This window comes from Onychomys torridus, chromosome 8 (genome assembly GCF_903995425.1).
Source record: "Onychomys torridus chromosome 8, mOncTor1.1, whole genome shotgun sequence".
Classification (NCBI taxonomy): Eukaryota; Metazoa; Chordata; class Mammalia; order Rodentia; family Cricetidae; genus Onychomys; species Onychomys torridus.
In genome coordinates, this window is record NC_050450.1 from 35124708 (window position 1) to 35144337 (window position 19630).

Below are 19630 nucleotides of genomic sequence, written 5' to 3' on the forward strand. Positions count from 1 at the left end.
CTGTGAATGGAAGGTTTTGGTCTGTACCAAGTGCTTTTCTAGACATCTCCCAGGAAGATGTGGTCTCAGACACCATGTGTAGCAGTATTCTGGCTCAGGATATCTTGCTAGTGATTAAGGTGGTTGAGATTCAGGGATTAACCATTGTAACTACTGGCCAGAAACAATTCTGTGTCTACTGGGAGGCAAGTACATCTTTGCATTAGAAGGCTGGTCTCTGCTTAGAGTTCTACCAGAGAACACACTCTTGTCTCTGCCTTCAGTTTTCTCTGTTTGCTGACTTATCTATCTCATGACCAGAAGTGAGATTGCTGGCTGAATGTGAGGAAGGATGGGGAAAGAAGACAGTCTTTGAGAGGAAGGGGTTCCTATCAGAGATGCTTATTTGATTCAGAACAAAGACCTGCTCAGATATGGTGTTTTGAGTGTCACAGCTAACCATAGTGTCTTGTGATTTTCCTTCAGGTCAACACCATGATGCATCCTCAAGTCTTCATTTCAGGCCTCATACTGCTTCTCCCAGGTAAGTGAGTAGGTGAGCTGGGGAATGCAGAGGAGGCTAGAGCTGGCAGAAGAGATGACAATCCTTGGGTCTTTTTGATTATGGCTTATGTTGTGAGCAGAGAATCAGGATAAATAGTAGCTCCAAAGAACTGTCTTAACCTGTATGAATTTTGAAACTCATGGCTTAATAAACATGATCCCAAGAACATGTCAGGCAAGAGTGATGTGATGGACATGTAAGGGTGAGTGCATGTGCATGTATATGTTAGTCAACTGTTAACAAAAAATCAGAACCAGAGCTTTCCACGCAAGATGGCTAGTCAAAGTTAGCCTTAATTCCATTTCTTTGTGCATTTTTGCCTGTTTAAACCATCTTCAATTATTTATCTTAAAAACATTGTAATTCAAAGTATTCCATGAAAAGGGAAAAGAAGGAATAACATGGTCTAAGTTAGTCCAGGCTGGCCCTCGACTTCATAGCTAGTTGAGGATTACCTCAAATTTTTGATCCTCCTGAATCTAGGTCTGAGATTCTCCTAAAAGTTGAGATCACTGGCGAGAAATATATTTCTGTGACTTAATTAAAATAGCATGAGTTTTATTTGTGATCCTAAAAAAGGTATTTGGCAAAATCAAGTAATGAGTATCCCAGAAAGAAATATAATACCCATTTTATACAATTACAAACGTGCTTTCTAGATCATGTCCCAAACTCACTGCCTAATCCTGCATATAGGTGATTGGTTAGGGAATCTCACAGTTCATTATTTTGTGCTATTGTTTGTTTGTTTGTTTGTTCCCTGTGCTGGGATCCAACACAGGGGCTAGCATGGGCTAGCCAAGCACTGTATCAGTGAGTGGCATCCTCAGCCCTCAGAGTTTCTTTAAAGGCCACAGTGGAAGCTGTTGGTATTAGAAATTTTATCCCATCATCCCCAAAAGAATTATATTTAATCATTTCAGTTTTTAAACTGCATCATTAAGTTATTGGTTACATATTTTCTGACTATGTGGTCTTACTTTGCTAGTGGGTTTTGCTCAAGTTCTGGAAGATCACCAACTTATAAGAAGGGACTTCTACTTAGTGTTTTTTGTTTGGTTGGTTTTTGGTTTTGCATTTATTCATAAAGTGCTAATTGTAAAGTTCAGAATAAAGCTCAGCCCCTCCTGGTAGTTTTCTAAAACCCTTTCTGAAGACTGACTTTGAAATTACTAAGATTCTGCCTTGAAGCCAACAATGCTTTTCCAAAGCCTTGCCTGACTCTGCTCTTTGATTAGGAAAGGTGGGAAGAGTTAGTGATTTTGTTGTCATAGCACTGTGGGGAAGGAGGAGGGATGGTTTGAGACAAGGTCTCTAAATCCTAGGCCTGTCTTCAACTCACTAGTTAGATGAAGCTGGCCTTGAATTCCTCATCTGCCTCCCTCTAGCTCCCAAATTCTGAGTATACAAGTGAGTTCTGGATATACAAGTGAATTCTGGATTTACAAGTGAGTTCTGGGTTTACAAGCGTTACTTACAGGCCCAGCTTCTGAAATAAAGTTTTAAATGTTTAATAATGAAACATTTGAGCTGGTCTTAGTGGCACTTGCTAATTACCCAGCACTCAGGAGGCAGAAATGGAAGGATTGTCATTTTAAGCCAGTATGAGGCATATTGCAAGACCCTGTGTCCAAAAGAAATACACACACTGACGAAGAAAAAAGAAATGAAAAGTATCTGTGTGAATATTCTACCACAAAATAAGTTCTTTTGTTCACAAATATATCCATTAAATAATCACACTGAGGAAGAATATGCTAAGAGAAAACTGTTTACAGTCTTCAAATCCAAGCTGTAAAACTGGACATTTAATCTTAGGTTTGGGGAGGTATAGTCAGTGGAGCACTGGGAGTTTGAAATCAGCCTGGTTTGTGCAGCAAGTTCCAGGTCAGCCAAAGCTACAAAGTGAGGACCCTGGCTCAGAAAACCAAATGATAACAGCAAACATTAAACTGTCCGTTCCTTTTCAGGTCTTTCCTACAAAAACCTCAAAATGAAAACAACAAACAAAACAATAAATAAAGAAGGTCTGCAGCTGGGGTTCCTCTTAAGTCCCTGCTCTCCATATTTTTCTGAAAAACAACACCAAAACTTTAGGAAAATGTTGGATAGTAATTTTCTATTCATTCCCTGCCCCTTATTTTTACAGGTGCTGTGAGTTCTTCTGTATCAGTGAAAGGGGTGGTGGGTCACCCTGTCACACTGCCATGTACTTACTCAATATCCCGAGGAATCACTACCACTTGTTGGGGCCGTGGGGCATGTCCAACTTTTAATTGTGGAAACACACTTATCTGGACCAATGGATACCATGTCACCTATCAGAGGAGCAGCCGATACCAGCTGAAGGGGCATATTTCGGGAGGAAACGTGTCCTTGACAATAGAGAATGCTCTTCAGAGTGACAGTGGTCTGTATTGCTGTCGAGTGGAGATCCCTGGATGGTTCAATGATCACACAGTGACCTTTACGTTGGAAGTTAAACCAGGTAAGCTTTCTTTCCTTTGTTTACTTCTTGCAAGTAAACTGAGTCTTCTGTTTGCTAATAATTTCTTGCTTTCCTAGAACAATGAAACAGAAATATGTTTGATTGAACACTTGCTTTTGAGTTCTTTTTTTTTTTTAAATGATTTATTTATTTATTATGTATACAGCATGTATGACCAGAAGAGGGCACCAGATCTCATTACAGATGGTTGTGAGGCACCATGTGGTTGCTGGGAATTGAACTCAGGACCTCTGGAAGAGCAGTCAGTGCTCTTAACCTCTGAGCCATCTCTCCGGACCCCTGCTTTTGAGTTCTTTGAAGACATAATCTCCTGTATCTCAGTCTGTCCTCTCCTGATCCTCCTGTCTCTAACTCCAGTGTTGAGAATACAGGCATGTGCCACTAAACCCAGCCTTAAATATTCTCTTTTGAAGCACAGGACGACTTTATTTGCTTAGATGAAGTCCTAAGATCATTCTTAATTCAAGGCCATGAGCTAAGTCAGGATCCAGGTCCTAACTATACTTGGGACAGGCCTGTTGGTCCATGAAACTGCATCCATTTTCCATCCTGAAACACAGTGGAGAGCTTTATATTAAGCTTTATTTAAGCTGGAAGTATGTGACTTTAAGAACTGTCTCTTTTCTGTGGGTCTATCTTAGAATGTTGAATCCCCATCCTCAACATTGTAAAGCCACTCCAGCTGCTGCTCTGTGAGCTGATTTCAACAATGGTCAGCTGACCTTGCTGAGCACAGGCCACATCATAGGTGGAGAGTTCTGCTCCCTGTCTGCCCTGCCTTGAGCCCTTGAAATAGGTCTCACATCTTGTCACACAATTTGTTCCCTGCACACTGGAAATGTCCTGATAGAAGAGGGTTCCCTCCAACACCTGTTCCCTGTCACTCAGCAGTGTAGTAACAGATGAGCAGCAGCTGCTAGTCCATAAATGACCCTGACACACAATTCCCTCCAATCAGCCTTATTAGAATGAGGAGGCCCCAAGGCTGAGATCAGACTTCCAGCTGGGAGGGAGACCATTAGAAACAAACAAGACCATCTATGAGGTTCATCCCTTGATGGGGTGTGAAGAGCTTTCAAGGAAGGAGGGGCTTCTCTTTACAACCTGGAGAGGAGTTTCATTAAGAGCAGAAATGTGAGAGGGAGAGAGGGAGGACTAGAGAGAGATGGCTGCCATGACTGGAATGTCAGGTCTACAGAGGATCCTCTTCAGAGAGCAGCCTGCAGAGTAATTCTCTCAGCATTCCTAACCCTGAGGAGTCTCAGGCTGGTCCCCAGAGCAAGGAGAAAGTCTGACTTGTTACATCTTTTAGTGGTGGAGGTGTTAGGTGCTAGGTCTCAGGATGAAGGCTAACTAAGGTGCTTGTTAACATATCAAAGCAGACACTGGCTGCCATTCTCTCAGCAAGGCCAGTACCTGGCTCACCCTGCCCCCTCCCTAAATTCTCCAGCCCAGGGACTGGGCTGGGCTGCCCCTCCCTCAGCTGCTCTTCCTCATGTAAACCAGCCATTTTGGCTAGATAGGCCCTTTTGGGTTCTTGACTTCTTGGCCCCCACTCTTGGCTCTTTGCTTTCCCTTCTCCTCCCTCACATAGGGAGTTCAGTTTGCTGGTCATGTTCACTCTGGATCATTCCCGATGCCTTTGTCTGTTTTCTCCATTATATCTACAATAAATCATCTTTTCCACCATGGGTAGGAGTAGTCACGTCTTCCTTTTATTTCTTTTTTTTTTTTCATTTAGAAAGTTTCCTATCATGTGATTTAGTTCACCGTAGCTTAAGTGACATAGAGTATTAAACAGCCAGATTTTGGTTAGGTCCATAAACTGAGGCTGCTCTTAGGAGACAGAGCAGACAGCTTCTTTACTGTGTCAGAGAGCAGCAGGGAGGTGGGCTTGACCTAGTCAGACTGTGAGAGCTGGGGATTTGATCTAAAGGTACAAGCCCATGTTCTAACAGTAACAAGTTCATGAAATCCCCAAATCTGGACTCATTACATCTTTCTTTTCTTCCTTCCTTCCTTCCTTCCTTCCTTCCTTCCTTCCTTCCTTCCTTTCTTTTTCTCTCTCTCTCCCTTCCTTCCTTCTTTCCTTCCTTCCTTCCTTCCTTCCTTCCTTCCTCCGTCCCTCCCTCCCTCCCTTCCTCCCTTCCTTCCTTCCTTCCTTCCTTCCTTCTTTTCCTTCTCTCTCTTTCTCTCCCCCCCCAAGTCTCTGTCTCTGCCCCCCTCCATTCCTCCCTCCATCTGTCCATCTCTTTTCTTTTTGTTTTTGTTTTTCAAGATAGGGTTTCTCTATGTAGCTCTGGATATCTTGGAACTTACTTAAAAAAAAATTTTTTTTAATGATTTATTTTTATTTCATGTACATTGGTTTGCCTGTATGAGGGTGTTGGATCCCTTGGAATTGGACTGGAGTTACAGACAGTTGTGAGCTGCCATGTGGGTGCTGGGAATTGAACCTGGGTCTTCTGAAGAGCAGCCAGTGCTCTTAACCTCTGAGCCATCTCTCCAGCCCCCTGAGCTTACTCTTAGACCAGGCTGTCCTTAAACTCACAGAGATCCACCAGCATCTGCCTCCAGAGTGCTGGGATTAAAGGAGTATTCCACCAGCACTAGGTTTTTTCTTCTCAAGATAGATATCCTGATTTTCTTGCATTCACTAAAAGAGTAGGTTCATGAGGACTTCCTAGCTTCTGATGCTGTTCCTAATCTCTTTTTACTTAAAGGTTTATACGGACAATAGAAATCAATAATAGCTATAATAGAAACAATCTATCTCTCTATTTTTCAATTAAGAACATTATTCTTTGGCTCCCAACTTATAGACTCTGTTATTCATTCATCAATTCATTTATTTTTATGTTTAATTTGATTTTTGAAACTGCATTTATTATTGTGTGGCTGTGTGTGAATGATGTGTATGTGGTGGGTTTGCATACCATGATGAATCTGACAGAGGACAATCTCATGAGGCTGGTACTCTCTCGTTATAGCCTTGTGTGAGTTCTAGGGATGTAAGTCAGCTGACCAGGCTTGCAAATCAAGTGCCTCTACCCATTGAACCATTTTGCCGGCTCTCTGTTTATTGATTGATTTATTGATTTTGAGACTGGGCCCTGCTTTGTAAATCAGGCTGATCTGGAACTTCTTGTCCATGCCTTAGCCTTCTCCTTGTTGAGAGGAAACCAAACATTTTTGGATAAGGGATATTGACCTTGTCTCTGTTCGATTGGAAGGAACCATAGACAATATCCACTCTCTACCCAATTGTGCAAATCCCATTTATGTTGCAGCTTGTGTGGGATCTGCATGCTAAGATGGCGAGTTGTATGCTGTGTCTTCTCAGGACTGACTGAACATGCTGGGCATGGAAGCTGTGGGTGAAGTCAGTCACCACTGAGAGCAGTCCCAGCTCCTGTACCCTCTCAGTCTCTCAGAGATGCTTAGAGATCTGAGGATCTAACACCTGTCATTTATACAGTGTTTCCTTATGAACATGGGCTCTGTGCTGAACACCATGTTGTCAGTGCAGCTAGTCAATGACAAAGAATAGAAGTTCAGGAGAGGAGCCTCTCAGGGTTCAGCTTCTCACTGTTGCCATAGCAGAAGTTGTTGTTTCTTCATGTTTACTGATCCTTGTTTCATCTTGATTTCCAAATCCAGCAATTCCCACAAGTCCTCCAACAAGACCCACAACTACACAGAGACCCACAACTACACGGAGGCCCACAACTACACAGAGGCCCACAACTACACAGAGGCCCACAACTACAAGAAGACCCACAACTACAGCAAGACCCACAACTACAGCAAGACCCACATCTACAGCAAGACCCACATCTACAGCAAGACCCACATCTACAGCAAGACCCACATCTACAGCAAGACCCACATCTACAGCAAGACCCAGAACTATAGGAAGACCCATGACTATTTCAACAAGACCCACTCATGTACTAACATCACCCAGACTCTCCACCTCTACTCCTCCAACACCAGCACAAGTGCAGCCTCTCACAGCAGGTACAACCCAATGTAGTTCAGGACCCAGAGTCCTTCTCATGAGAGTCAGTGGGATATAGACACTAAGCCAAGTCAGAAGTGAATATAGGTGAAGAGTTCTTCGCTGGGCCAACAACAGCTTCACAAAGTCTGTAATTTCCCAGTCATAAGTTATATTCACCTTCTGCTCTGCAAGAGCTTGAACCTGGAGGACATCTATCTCTATATATCAGATTCCCTAGGGATTCACTACTAGCCAGACGCTGGTGGATCACTGATCTAGGATAGATGATGAGGATGGTCAGAATCTGGTCCAGCTGGACCTGACTTTCTGATGAAAAACTGAGGAATGACTGAGAACTAGGGTCAGGGTAGAGAGACTATTACTTCCATTCTGAAAGTGGGTCACCCAGCTGAGGCCAGTTTAGGAAGGCTAACATTTAGCATTTCCTGAGCACCAGGCAGCATGATACATGCTTTATGATGCAGAGTTTAATTCTCAGACACTTGTGTTCTATATAGCTGTGACCTGTCCCTATTTCATAGTGACAGAACCTGACAGAGTCAGAAAGTTCATGGGGGAAATTATGAATACAGAAAGTGGCTCAGACTCTGTCCCTGTTCACTTGGATTGGAAGCTGGTTCTTCTGATTCTAGGGTCTACCTCTGCCATGAGCATGGATGCTTGGAGGGTTTGTATTGTTAACACACCTTCACTGGAAAGGCATCATAACTCCACCTTTTTAAAGAAACAATGGATGACTTGTAAAGTTTACTTTAAAGATCTTTCAATTTACTCATGTAGATGAAAAGTATAATGTAAGTCCTTTGTAGGGATGAAAAAACACACATTGAATTCAAAGGCTTTAGGAAATGATTAAACATGCTCATGCTTTTGAGTGAGGCCATGTAGTTCATTCTTCAAATTGCCTACAAGTAAAGTTAATATTAATACATAGCAACTTACCTTACAGATGGGGAGAAGCATGTCATCCTGAAGGCAAGTTTGGGTTCAAAATTTCTACATCTAGGAGTGAAAAGATAGCTGTGAGAGGGGTTCTTAAAGCTTCCTGGAACCTGTCCTTGGCCTGAGGGAGGGCTGGATTCTGACAAGCAGAAGAAGCCACACAGCTTTCTGTTGTTGTTGTTCTTAGGGTAATATGATGGGTTATATTTACTTCCCTGTCCTCTGACTGGCCACCCAGCACTTTCAAGCAGGAGGACCCTGAAGGACTGGGCTACACACCAAGTGTGCAGAGGCCTCTAGGTTACATCTAGGCTGTGGAGTACAGGATTTGTAAGAACAACCACTTTGTTCCAAGCAGCTGCGGGCACTAGAGAACTGTGAGATCTCTCAGGATTGACAGAACTTTTCAACACTTAGTTTCTGCCTGCTTCAGGGGATGGGATCATGGGCTGAGTTTGAAGAACATGGAAAGGTTTTTCACTTCACTAGAAGCTGAGATTTAGAAGAGCCCAGATGACCTCTTGGGAGTTGTTTAATATAATCTTATATTTCTATTGTTAGTTTCCTAAAGAATTGCAGTTGAGGGTTGACTGTCCTGTCCAGGGAGAAGGCAAAGACTCTGGCTACTGTAAATATCCTCAAATCCAACTCGAGTGCTCATCCCAGTTGTCCCAGATACTCTTCATGGAATATAGGATATGAGGTTGTAAGAAAAAGGAGAAGGTGGCCCAGGCTCAGGAAGGAATTTAAGCTCATGATGCCTTTACCAAGAAGTGAATCGGGTAACATGTGACCGCCTGACATTTGTGTTGTCCTATCAGTAGTTCAGAAGAACAGTCACATCCTCTTACATGTTTGAGTGCCATGACAAAACAGGACAGTAGTGCAGAACAGGAGGGTGCTGATCAAGTGTAAGGATCAGGTTATAGTGAGGTAGGGGATCCAGAAAGACTCTGACAGGCCATGAGAAGCCCAGGTTCAGGTATTCCAGTTTGGCCACAACCAACTTACTCCAAGATCCTCCCTTGTTCCGAAAGGGGAAGAACTTAGAGGACTCCCAGAGCGGAAGTGCTCAGCTCTGCAGGTGAAGTGAGCTGTGGGTGAGAACAATGCAGGGAGCCCAGAAGAACAGAGAAACACAGGCTGCATTAGAGTGCTCCATGTGGAAGCCTTTGGTGAGCAATGGAGGAGGAGTCAGGAAACACAGGAAGTCACTGTTAGTACAGGAATGGGTGGAGGACAGGAGATCTTATCTAAGTCTGTCACTTAACCAACCAATCAATCAACCAACCATGAGAAAGAGAGAGAGAGAGAGAGAGAGAGAGAGAGAGAGAGAGAGAGAGAGAGAGAGAGAGAGAGAGAGAGAGAGAGAGAGAGAGAGAGAGAGAGAGAGAGAGAGGAATTCCACAGCACAAAGCAGGCTGCAGAGTAGGATTCATCCCCAGAGTGAGGCTGCTACCTTGAGAAGAACTCACTGATGAAATATTCCATATTGTTCAGTGAGCTCATCTCAATGGAAAGAAGTGTGGATAACCTGTGGCTTCTATACGGCCTACAGAGAAACTTCTAGGTCCGTGTCCCAGAAGGTGAAATTACCCTATTCTTGATAATCCGGAATCTTAACTTAGTGTCTTATTCTCCAGTGTTAATGTCACCTATGATTTAGAGGAGTTCAGGAGTCTAGAATGGAAAGTGTGAAATAGTTCTGAATCCTGATAAAGCTGTCCAGAATGTTAGGACACCGATCACTTGCTCAGACAGTGCCCATCTTTGGATACATTTCTCAGAGGAGTCAGCTGAGGCAGAAATGGGTAGGAAGGAGCCATTCCTGCTTAGAGGCCGGGGAGGCACTGGGGAAGGTGGCAGTGAGTTTTGTTTCTATTTCCTTGGTGGGGCAAACTCCAAAGCTGAAACAGTTCTTGCGTTGTTCTCATTCCAGAACCCACTACGATTTATCCACATCTGACAACAGCTGAGGTGACAGAAACCACATCCTATCCTCTTGCAGGTAACAAGGTCTCTCCCCTTATCCCCTTGGAAGGTCCAGATCTTGATGAAGCTGGTGAAGAATAGGCACCCTCTGCAACATTACAGATCTGACATTGTCAGTGGTGGCAGGGACAGAGACACAGCTCCATTCTACACACATAGCATCCTCAGTTGGTCCCTGTCTCCATAAGCTCTTCCATTCAGGCCAAACTAGTCTGTGTGGCTTCTCAGAAGAAGAGAATGTCAGGGACAGTCATCGTGGTGGAGTGATGAAGATATTTAACTCAGGTCCTAAGCACCAGGTCATTATGAAGAGAGATGCTTAGGGAAGGAATAGGGCACACTGAGGCACATGTATGGACTTCTCCATGCAGAGCACTTAGGTGTCTTTACCTGAGTATACATGTGATGTGGTGGATCTCAAGTCGGATCTTTGGAGATTGCTAAGAAGTGTTCCATCCCCTGCTGCTGTTGGTTTTGAAACAATGCTCCAAGATGTAGTTTACAGCAAACATATCTGAATAATTTTCTTCCACAAATAATATTGTGATGTAGATTTCTGAATGATATTTTTTACATTTAGCAATGGGAGAGAAGGACTCTAAAGGGTTCTACATCATTATATCTGAACATCATACTTAAGGGCCTAAGTCACAAACAGAGCCTAGACTGTAGTTGTTGCCTAAACTTAGTCATTGCCTTTGGCTCCTTGGAAGAGCTCTCACACTGAATAACATGTAAGCACAGTTAAAATGAAAATGAGGAGGACTGTGAGTCCTCCGACCGTATTCTGCTGGGCAGGCCAGTTTTAGCAGTAGTTGGGGACTACCATAGACCCGTAGCAATTCCCTTACTGTGTGACACTCTGTGTACATTAGTAGCAGAGATGTCTATTATTTGATAAAATTAGAAATATGGAGTCGGGGTTGGGGATTTAGCTCAGTGGAAGAGCGCTTGCCTAACAAGCGCAAGGCCCTGGGTTCGATCCTCAGCTCCACATTAAAAAAAAAAAAGAAAAGAAAAGAAGAAATATGGAGTCATCTGATGTCTGCTGCTTCTTCTGTAAAATGCAGTGAAGGGGCTCCTTGTCAGGATGTTACAAACCTTATATATGTCTGATGTAGGTGGAAAGAGGATTCTGTGTTTTATACATAGACACAGAGAAACAAAGAAAACAATAGATTCCTTGTTGTAAAATATACATTTAAAATATACTTCAAATATGGCTGTCCAGTGTGTCTCCTGCCATATTCAGTATTAACCCACACATGGTATAAGAATCATTGGCCTAGTGGGTAATATTTATAGATGTAGAAAAATATCTACATTCCTGGAATTTTAATTAATGTTTCCCTCTTGTTGAGCAGATTGGAATTACACTGTGACATCATCAGAGGACTTTTGCAATAATTACACTGTAAGTATATTCCTCCCTAATTTATTAGCCATGTTCACTTGTATATCTTCTGGGAAACAATTTTTATTTAAAGATTTTGTCTGTAAGATTAATTCACAGATATTTACATTAAAAGAAGAAAAGAAAAGTAGTCAGATATAGTGGTATATTCCTTATTCTTAGGACTCAGGAAATTAATACTAATATCAGAAGTTTGAGGCCAGCCTGGACCATTAGGCAACTTGGGCTACATACTGAAACTTTGTCTCAAAAACTGTAGATAAATAAATTAGTAAATATATAATAACAAATAGATTAAGAGTTTGTTACTTACAAAGGATGTTTGAATTCAAGATGTTTGTTTATGGTTCCCTAATATTGTTTTTCTACTGACTGACTATTCGATGTAGTGGCCACTGGGGATATTTTTCTTTGCACACATAACTCCACATAAGGTATTAATGTCCTAAACATTCTCAGTTTTGCATGATTTTTTTTTCCTAGAAATTCCTGAGAACCTACTGAACACATTGTTTGAGGACAGAGCTTAACTAACTTGTCCATGGTCTCCCTGACTAGGCAGAGGAGCCAGGATTGTGACTCCAGAGACGAGGCTTGTACAGGGGCAAAGATCTGGTCTCTGATCCTCCCTTTCCTTGCAGTTAAACCCATTCCACAGGCTCTGTTTAGGGTTGGTAGATGAGTGCTAAGCCATTAGTGGGGCCTCACCTGCTGCCCAGCCTGTCTCCTGCTCATTCCAGTATGTGGTGATCCCTGGTCACCTGCACCAGGGCACTAGGGGAGATTCTGCATTTCTGTCTGATCACAAGGTGTTAATCAGGCTGCATCCAGGAGCAGAGTCTTCCTACTATTTTTAGAAAGTTATTAGATATAATTGTATTGTTTCCTTTTTTCTCGACCCTTTTCCAAATACTCCCTTTTGGTTTTCTTTCTAATTCATGGTCTCTGTTCCTTTATTTGTTAATATATATATATTAAAATATTAGTACATATAAATTATAATTATCTATAATGTGCAATATATTAATTAATGATATATAATTGTGAATATATACATATCAACAGTGTATGATATGTATTATATATTACATATATTCATATTTAATATATGTGTATCCTAAAATTGTTAATATAACCTATGCAGTCTGTATATTTTTCCATACGGACCATTTGTTATTAGATGTTTATAAAGACATGGAATCTTGAGTTGCATTTACATGACAAGTAGGGTCTGTGATGGAAGACCAGACCAGGAGCTGAGCACACTGAGAGCAAGATGACTTAGAGATGGGTTACTCTTTTTTTCTCTTTTAATATCATAGGATGGTTTATAGAATTTAGGGAATGTCCTATTGACTATTAAACCAGACATAATCACATTCATGATGTATGAACCTACATTAAGCATGAGGTTAGAATTTTGACCCATGTAATCACCACAGGCAATATAGAACACGTTTCCACCATTATCAAAGGCACTGAATTTACACTGTCTTGGAATTCCACTGCTCGATACCACCTCAGATCCTTGTGTCTTCCTCATATTCCAGACTAGCCACAGAGCAGGAGAGACGAAGCTCTAGGACCTAGAGTCTAGGTTAAGGTCAAGCACGTGTTTTCTGTTCCTCTCACTTGCTGCCGCTGTGTTTACTGCTGTTTATGTATTGCTACTGTTGTTTTATTTATTCTTTCCTTAGGAATCGGTCCTCTCCCAGGAGCAGCAGAAGAACGCGACTAATGGCTTCTATGTGGGCATCTCCATAGCTGTTCTGCTGCTGCTGCTGCTTGTGTGCACCCTGGCTGTCACCAGTAAGTAATTTCACAACTGTCCCCAGGGAAGGAGAGCCAGAGTCCTCTGACGGTCTTTAGCAAGTGCACAAGTCACAGGAGCTTCAAGTTCAAATGGTTTCCATATCCCCAGATCCAAGACACACATGGTAACCCATGTACTCCTCAAGGGATGTGTTAGGACCCATAAAACTCTGCAGGTGATTTCTGGTACCTGGTGAGTGCTCTGTTCAGTGATCTTGAACCATTGCTGCTGTGTCTCCAAAGATTCCTACTCTGTCAAACTTGGCCTCATGTTTTCCACCTCATACTGACCTTAAGAGGTAGCTGAGGGGGCTGGAGAGATGACTCAGAAGTTAAGAGCACTGACTGCTCTTCCAGAGGTCCTGAGTTCAATTCCCAGCAACCACATGGTGGCTCACAACCATCTGTAATGAGATCTTGTGCCCTCTTCTGTATAAATAATGGATAAATAAATCTTTTTTATTTTTGGTTTTTCGAGACATGGTTTCTCTGTGTAGCTTTGTGCCTTTCCTGGATCTTGCTCTATAGACCAGGCTGGCCTCAAACTCACAAAGATCTGCCTGGCTCTGGCTCTGCCTCCCAAGTGCTGGGATTAAAGGCATGTGCCACCACCGCCCGGCCTAAATAAATAAATCTTAAAAAAAAAAAAAAAAGTAGCTGAGAATGAGAATGACCTTCAACTCGAGATCCTCCTGCCTCCAACATCCAAGTGCCGGGCTCACAAGGATAGGCTGCAGTGCTTGGCTGTACTCTTATTCCCAACTCTGTCCTTTGTCTTTTAGTTGTTGTCATTGAAAGGGAAACATTATCTTTTCCATAAAATAAGTTAAATACCATGACATGAGTTTATGGATAGGCTTGGAATTTTTTAGGTTACTATAAGAACTTTGTTGTGTTCTCTCCTTTCCTGCCCTCGGGATCTCGCTTGTTTCACATGATGATACTGTTGAATGTTCTGGAACATAGTTAGTAGAAGAGGCAAATGAGACATTGGTGGGAAGCCCCCTGACTAATGCCAAACAGAATATGTGAAGGTGGCACCCAGGCCTACATGGCCCTTCCCATGAGCTGTGAAACCGTACACAGTGTTTTTCTCTGTGTAGTCCATTCCCTGTGTAAGAACTTTAGCCATGGACTTTACAAAACACCATGCATGAGCCCATTCCTGACTGTTTCACAGGAAGTGGGGAATAAGAATATGCCTGTCAGATATCAGATGTTTCCCTTAATTACTTAAAGCTGTTCATCCTAAATCATTATTTAAGGTGGATCCAGTGCCATGTGTTTATAATACCAGCATTCTACAAGTCTGTGGCTATCCTGGGCCACATATCAGATCATGTCTAAAAGGGAGAATTACATAGAAATTGGTAAACAGCCACAAATGTGTTCCCTTCCTTAGTCCAAAGTTGTTTATTCTTTGCTTATGGGTTTATTCTCTAGCAGCCCATTAGAAAAGAATCCAGACGCTTTGTTTGTCTCAGTGAACAATAATTTACCAATCTCATTCTATCAAATTAGGTTATGTGGATGAATATAACAATGAATGGAAAGAATATCCCTCCTGTGGGGTACAGGAAGGAATTACCCACAGTTACGAGGGAAAAGTTCAATTGAAAAAACCAGAATCAATATCCTTATTTAGGAGAAAATATCATGAGTGTTTCTGATGACATGTTCAATTTTCCCTTCAATTTATTCCTCTACTCATTCCAATTTAGGGTACATCCTAATGAAAAAGAAGTCAGGGTCTCTCAGGTAAGTTGACATTGATTATGTTCATTCTTTTTACACTAAAAATCTTGAGAATGTCTTTCTATGCTCTCTTTTGCTACTAAATCATTCTTTACTATTTGACTCATTGATTGGTTGGTTGATTTGAAGCAAGTCTTTTTGTGTGGTCCAGACTGGCCTGGAACTTGCTCTGTAGGCTAGGCCAGGCTGAAACTCACAATTCTCCTGCCTCAGACTCTTTTGTTCTGGGATTACAGTGTGTTCCACAGTTTGCTTGGTCCCCATTCTGTACGTTGGATCCCAAAATAAAGTTTAGCAAGTCCCTTTCTTGTTGCCCTCATTTCTCATGGATATTTTCTGCATTCCATATTTCCTGCATTTACAGTAGGACAGGAACAGAAGGCCCTTGGTCCTCATCTCTTATAGGTAGTCCCTGAGGTCTAAGCTTTGCTTCCTGGAGCCGATGTTGAAGGAGTTGATTCGATCCACTCTTGTTTCCTCAGTGTTTTCTCTCACTGAGTTCCTATTCTATTAAAATCTCATGAAGTGTATCAGAAGGCCTATAAGCTAGTAGACAGGTCCTTTTAGGTGCTTTTGATAAGTATGGTGGAGATGACAGGGTTAGGGGGTGGGCTGTTCCAGGAAGCCCCAAGGGAGCAGAGGATTTAGAGGAAGATCATTGCTGAGGCTGCCGGGAGTGTAACAGGACTGTGGAATGGCCAGTGTCTCCACACTCCACACCAGTCCCCTCCACTCACTACACTGGTGTCTGTCTTGCAGGCTCTTTACTGCACTTGTCCTGTTTACTGTACTTGGAAGCTCTTTTATTCTCTCCAGTGTTATCTGCCCTTGTCCACAGCCATCTAATATCTTCAATTGACTAAAGATTGTCTGTCCACAGGACTGTGTCTTTCCGTCTAATTCCATGTCCTTTCAGACTTCCTCCATAGGCTTACCAGGGTCTATGTTAAGCCCAAGAGCAAAGCCATAGACTGGGCCCTGTCCAGTGTCAGGTCATTAGAAGTGCCTGACACAGATAGTTCTTATTAAGTGTCTGTCACACTTTCCCTTCACAGTAATAAATCTATAAGGTAGGAACTACTATTAGCCTCATCCTACAGATTAAAAACAGATCTATAAATGTGAGGTCACACTACACTATCCTCAACCTCAGAAGCCTATGCTTGCAGGTCTAACTGGTAAGTCAAATAATATAAAGCAAACTAGCTGTTTCTGGAAGTGGAAAAGAACTATACCATAGAGTTGGAAGAACACAGCATCATTTTAGTTCATAATTTTTGTTCCTATATTGGTAAGGCATTTAAAAATATTTAATTAAAATTTTTTTATCTTTGCGTGTGAGGGAGAAAGAAGGGGTAGGGATAGGCAGAGGTGGGGCAGGGACAGGGACAGAACATGGAGAGGACAGACATGAGTGTGTTCAAGTACACCTGCAGGGAGACCAGAGGAGGACAGGGAGTGTCCTTCTCTGTCCCCCACTTTGTCCTTTGAGGCAGAGTCTCCCTTGGACCTGCAGTTCACATTGTTTGTTTGCAAAGGTCTGAAAGCCCCAGTGATCCTCCTGCCTCTGTCTCCTCAGTGCTGAGTTACAAGGATGCAGGAGATGTTCTGTCTGTTACCTGGGGGCCTGCATCTGAACTCTAATTCTCCTGTTTGTAAAAGGACCATGCTTAACTGCTGAGTCATCTCTTCGGCCCCCAAAGTTACTTTTTAATCGCTTAATATAAAAGAAAATATTTGTGAAAACACAATACATAAAGAAGAGGGAATGAGTTGGGTGAGCTGGCACACACCTGTTATCTCCACACTCAGTAAGCCAAGGCAGGAGTACTGTAAGTTAATCTGCAGCCCAGACTTCTAGCAATAGTCTGTCTAAAACTAAGTAAGTAAGGTCTTTAATTCCAACTCATCAGGCAAAGGATGGTGGGTCTCTATAATTCCAAGCCAGTCTGGTTTATGTAGGATTTTACAGGATAGCCAGGGAAACACAGTGAGACCCTGACAAAACCAAATGAATGAATGAATGAACAAATAAATCAATCAATCAAAAGCAAGCAAGAAAGCCACAAAACCAAACTAACCACTCCATGACACACTCTGGGCATTCTCTCATGACTTTCCTCTGTCAGTTCTATCACACTGACTCAGGAGTGTCCTGACCCTCCACTGTCTCCCTACATGTGTGACTGTCCCAGGCAGAGTGGAGCTGGATTTCTCTTGTTCTGTGTAATTCTGAGCACAGGCATGTTCCTCACAGGGCCGACTGGAGATGCTCACGTTGGTTCTGCATTTCAGTAGTAGAAATGGCTGCTTTGTACAAATGACAAAACAACACTGTGTCAAAACATCACTCCTGAGTTCCTGTGTTTCCTTATCTGTCTTGCCCCTTCATGAATTCTAGAAGCTCAAATGTCAGTCTACTATGTCTAACACTAACAGGGGCACAGGATGAGCTCTGCAAGTGATGCCTCTCCCACAGCTGTTGGGCTGGGCCAGCTGTGAACACCTGCAGTGCTCTCCCCAAATTCCTTTTAGTCCAGTGCCTGATGTTTGTGTTAATGTGGCATCTGCAAATGTGTGTCATACAGTAGTCTTGGAACTCTGCCACAAACCACCACCTACAGTGTGGAGACACTGCTTTGTTGTTTAAAAGGTTTTCCTACTACATGCTTAATGTTAGAGGATGAAGACGCTGTGCCGGTTTCAAGACACTTTCTTTTTAAATAAAGAAAGCTTTGTATTTTTTTTGTACATGAAATGTATGTATAGGAGCATGATAATGTGCGGCACCTGTGGAGGTCAGAGGACAACACTGTGGAGCTGGCTCTTTCCTTCTCCCTTTCTTAGGGCTCCAGTGATATCAATCATGTCACCAGGCTCTCCCAACCCTTTTTAAAGTGTCATAGTGCAGGTAAATACATGAGTTATCAGGTTCCTAGCCCATTTCCCAAATGTACTTTCTGATTAGGCACCCTGGTTTGATGTCTAGATATCTGTCTCCCTAGGACTCCCACTTTTGTGTTTTATTATATTAGTATCTTGAAGGACTCCAATATGAGCTGCTTTTTTTTTTTTTTTTTTTACAAAATAATTTTTAGTTTCTCTGATGCCTATTAAACAATCTTTTCTATGACTTAATAGGAGGGTCCTGTGTGGTGCTGTTCACTGTTACTATTTTTGTGAGTGGTGCTCCTAGATTCCTAAGCATACATCATAAATGAAAGTTCTGCTCAGACCTGAAATATGACCTCTTGTTCTTTCTTCAACATCTCTCCCTCTGCAGCTTGGTAGCATTCCGTGTCTCTAAGATGGGAGCTTTTCAAAACACAGCAGATTCAAAGTCCAGAGCTGAAGACAATGTCTACATTATTGAAGACAGTCTTTACCATACAGAATGAATCCCAGTGGCACTCTGTGGGGCTTCTTCCTGAGACTGGAAAGCCAGCGATCAGATTGGACAGTGCAAACACCCTTTACTGCTCCAGGGCTATTTTTTTGTGTCGGTTCATCCAGCAGTGGTGGAGAGGGTGATGCTCAGCTGTTTGTACTCAAACTCCCTGTTAACATCATCGTAATTCTTATGTTCACACTACCTCAGTCTCTCCAATCACTGCAGTGCGTTCTCCAAACATGAACTTTTTAGAATGTTGTGTTTCCTTTGGTCACCATAATCATTGGTAGCATAGGAAATAGACTCCTGCCTTCGTTATTAAAACCATTAAGAAAGGAATAGGATTGAAAAGATTTTTTTTAAAAAAGTGAGTGAGTAGAGGTGGAAGGGACAACATCCTGAATTTAGAAGTATTTCATGATTATGTTTTATCTTTTTTATTGTAATTTGAAATGTCACTTTCCTTACCCATCCCCAAGGGGAAAAGTCATGGGCACATGCAGATTTTAATTTCCTGATAGATAAACAGAAGGAACTCTAACGTCACCATTAGAGTTGGCTGTGCTTTCTCAGTGCTCTGGAAATACGATGCATTATGATGTGATTGATCTTAGGATAGGGATGGGTGTTCCATGTCAAGAGAGGTTGCCATGGTGAGAATGGACCAGGCAGATATCAGGGAAGAAAATAGTGGACAAGGACTGAGTTCATCAGTGCTGTTTCCACTGCAGTCTGACTTGGTGCTCAGTGTCCTGTCCTCACCCACTGGACTCTGAATTAGGTGCTGGAAGGAGACAATGCAGAAATGAAGGGGAAAGAGGGGGAGCAGGACCCAGGCTCTCTGCCTGAGGGAAGTCCTGTTCCAGGAGTGACCGGGTTTGGGACTATCATTGCTTTCATTCAGAGTTCTAAATTTATAATTGTCTCCAGATCATATTTATATTTAAATTTATTTCAGAGAGACAAAGTGATATAGATATGATAGGATAAAAGGATAGATATTGAATTTACTTTTAAAGAGCAACAACTTGTTCAAAATGTTTTACATTACTATAGATTTTAGTTTATTGATACAAATTTAATATTAATTTTGTTATACTGTATGTGTATTTCTACTCTTGTTTCAGGTATTATGTGTGTACAGCTCATTGAAATTGTATAATTAAGAAATACAGATTAATAATTAATCACTTATGATAATCAACCTTACGGTCATGTTGATTAGATTTTCTAGATATGCAAAGATA

The 19630-nt window shown here is 42.1% G+C and overlaps 1 protein-coding gene across 1 annotated transcript; it reads left to right on the forward strand.

Annotated features, from left to right (window-relative positions):
- The first annotated feature begins 474 nt into the window (after positions 1 to 474).
- Positions 475 to 18390, forward strand: LOC118588639 (hepatitis A virus cellular receptor 1 homolog). The gene is made up of 9 exons (XM_036195211.1): positions 475 to 523; positions 2694 to 3032; positions 6714 to 6774; positions 6973 to 7073; positions 9959 to 10027; positions 11376 to 11425; positions 13123 to 13234; positions 14959 to 14995; positions 18276 to 18390. The coding sequence occupies exons 1-9, from the start codon at positions 475 to 477 to the stop codon at positions 18388 to 18390; spliced, it is 933 nt and encodes a 310-aa protein (XP_036051104.1).
- The last annotated feature ends 1240 nt before the right edge of the window (positions 18391 to 19630 follow it).

Bases quoted from the DNA above. Each gene is read 5' to 3' on its own strand.
- LOC118588639 (XM_036195211.1), top strand. From the start codon at position 475: ATGATGCATCCTCAAGTCTTCATTTCAGGCCTCATACTGCTTCTCCCA. The intron at 524-2,693 runs GTAAGTGAGTAG...TTATTTTTACAG, and splicing joins CCTCATACTGCTTCTCCCAG to GTGCTGTGAGTTCTTCTGTA. The intron at 11,426-13,122 runs GTAAGTATATTC...TTCTTTCCTTAG, and splicing joins ACTTTTGCAATAATTACACT to GAATCGGTCCTCTCCCAGGA.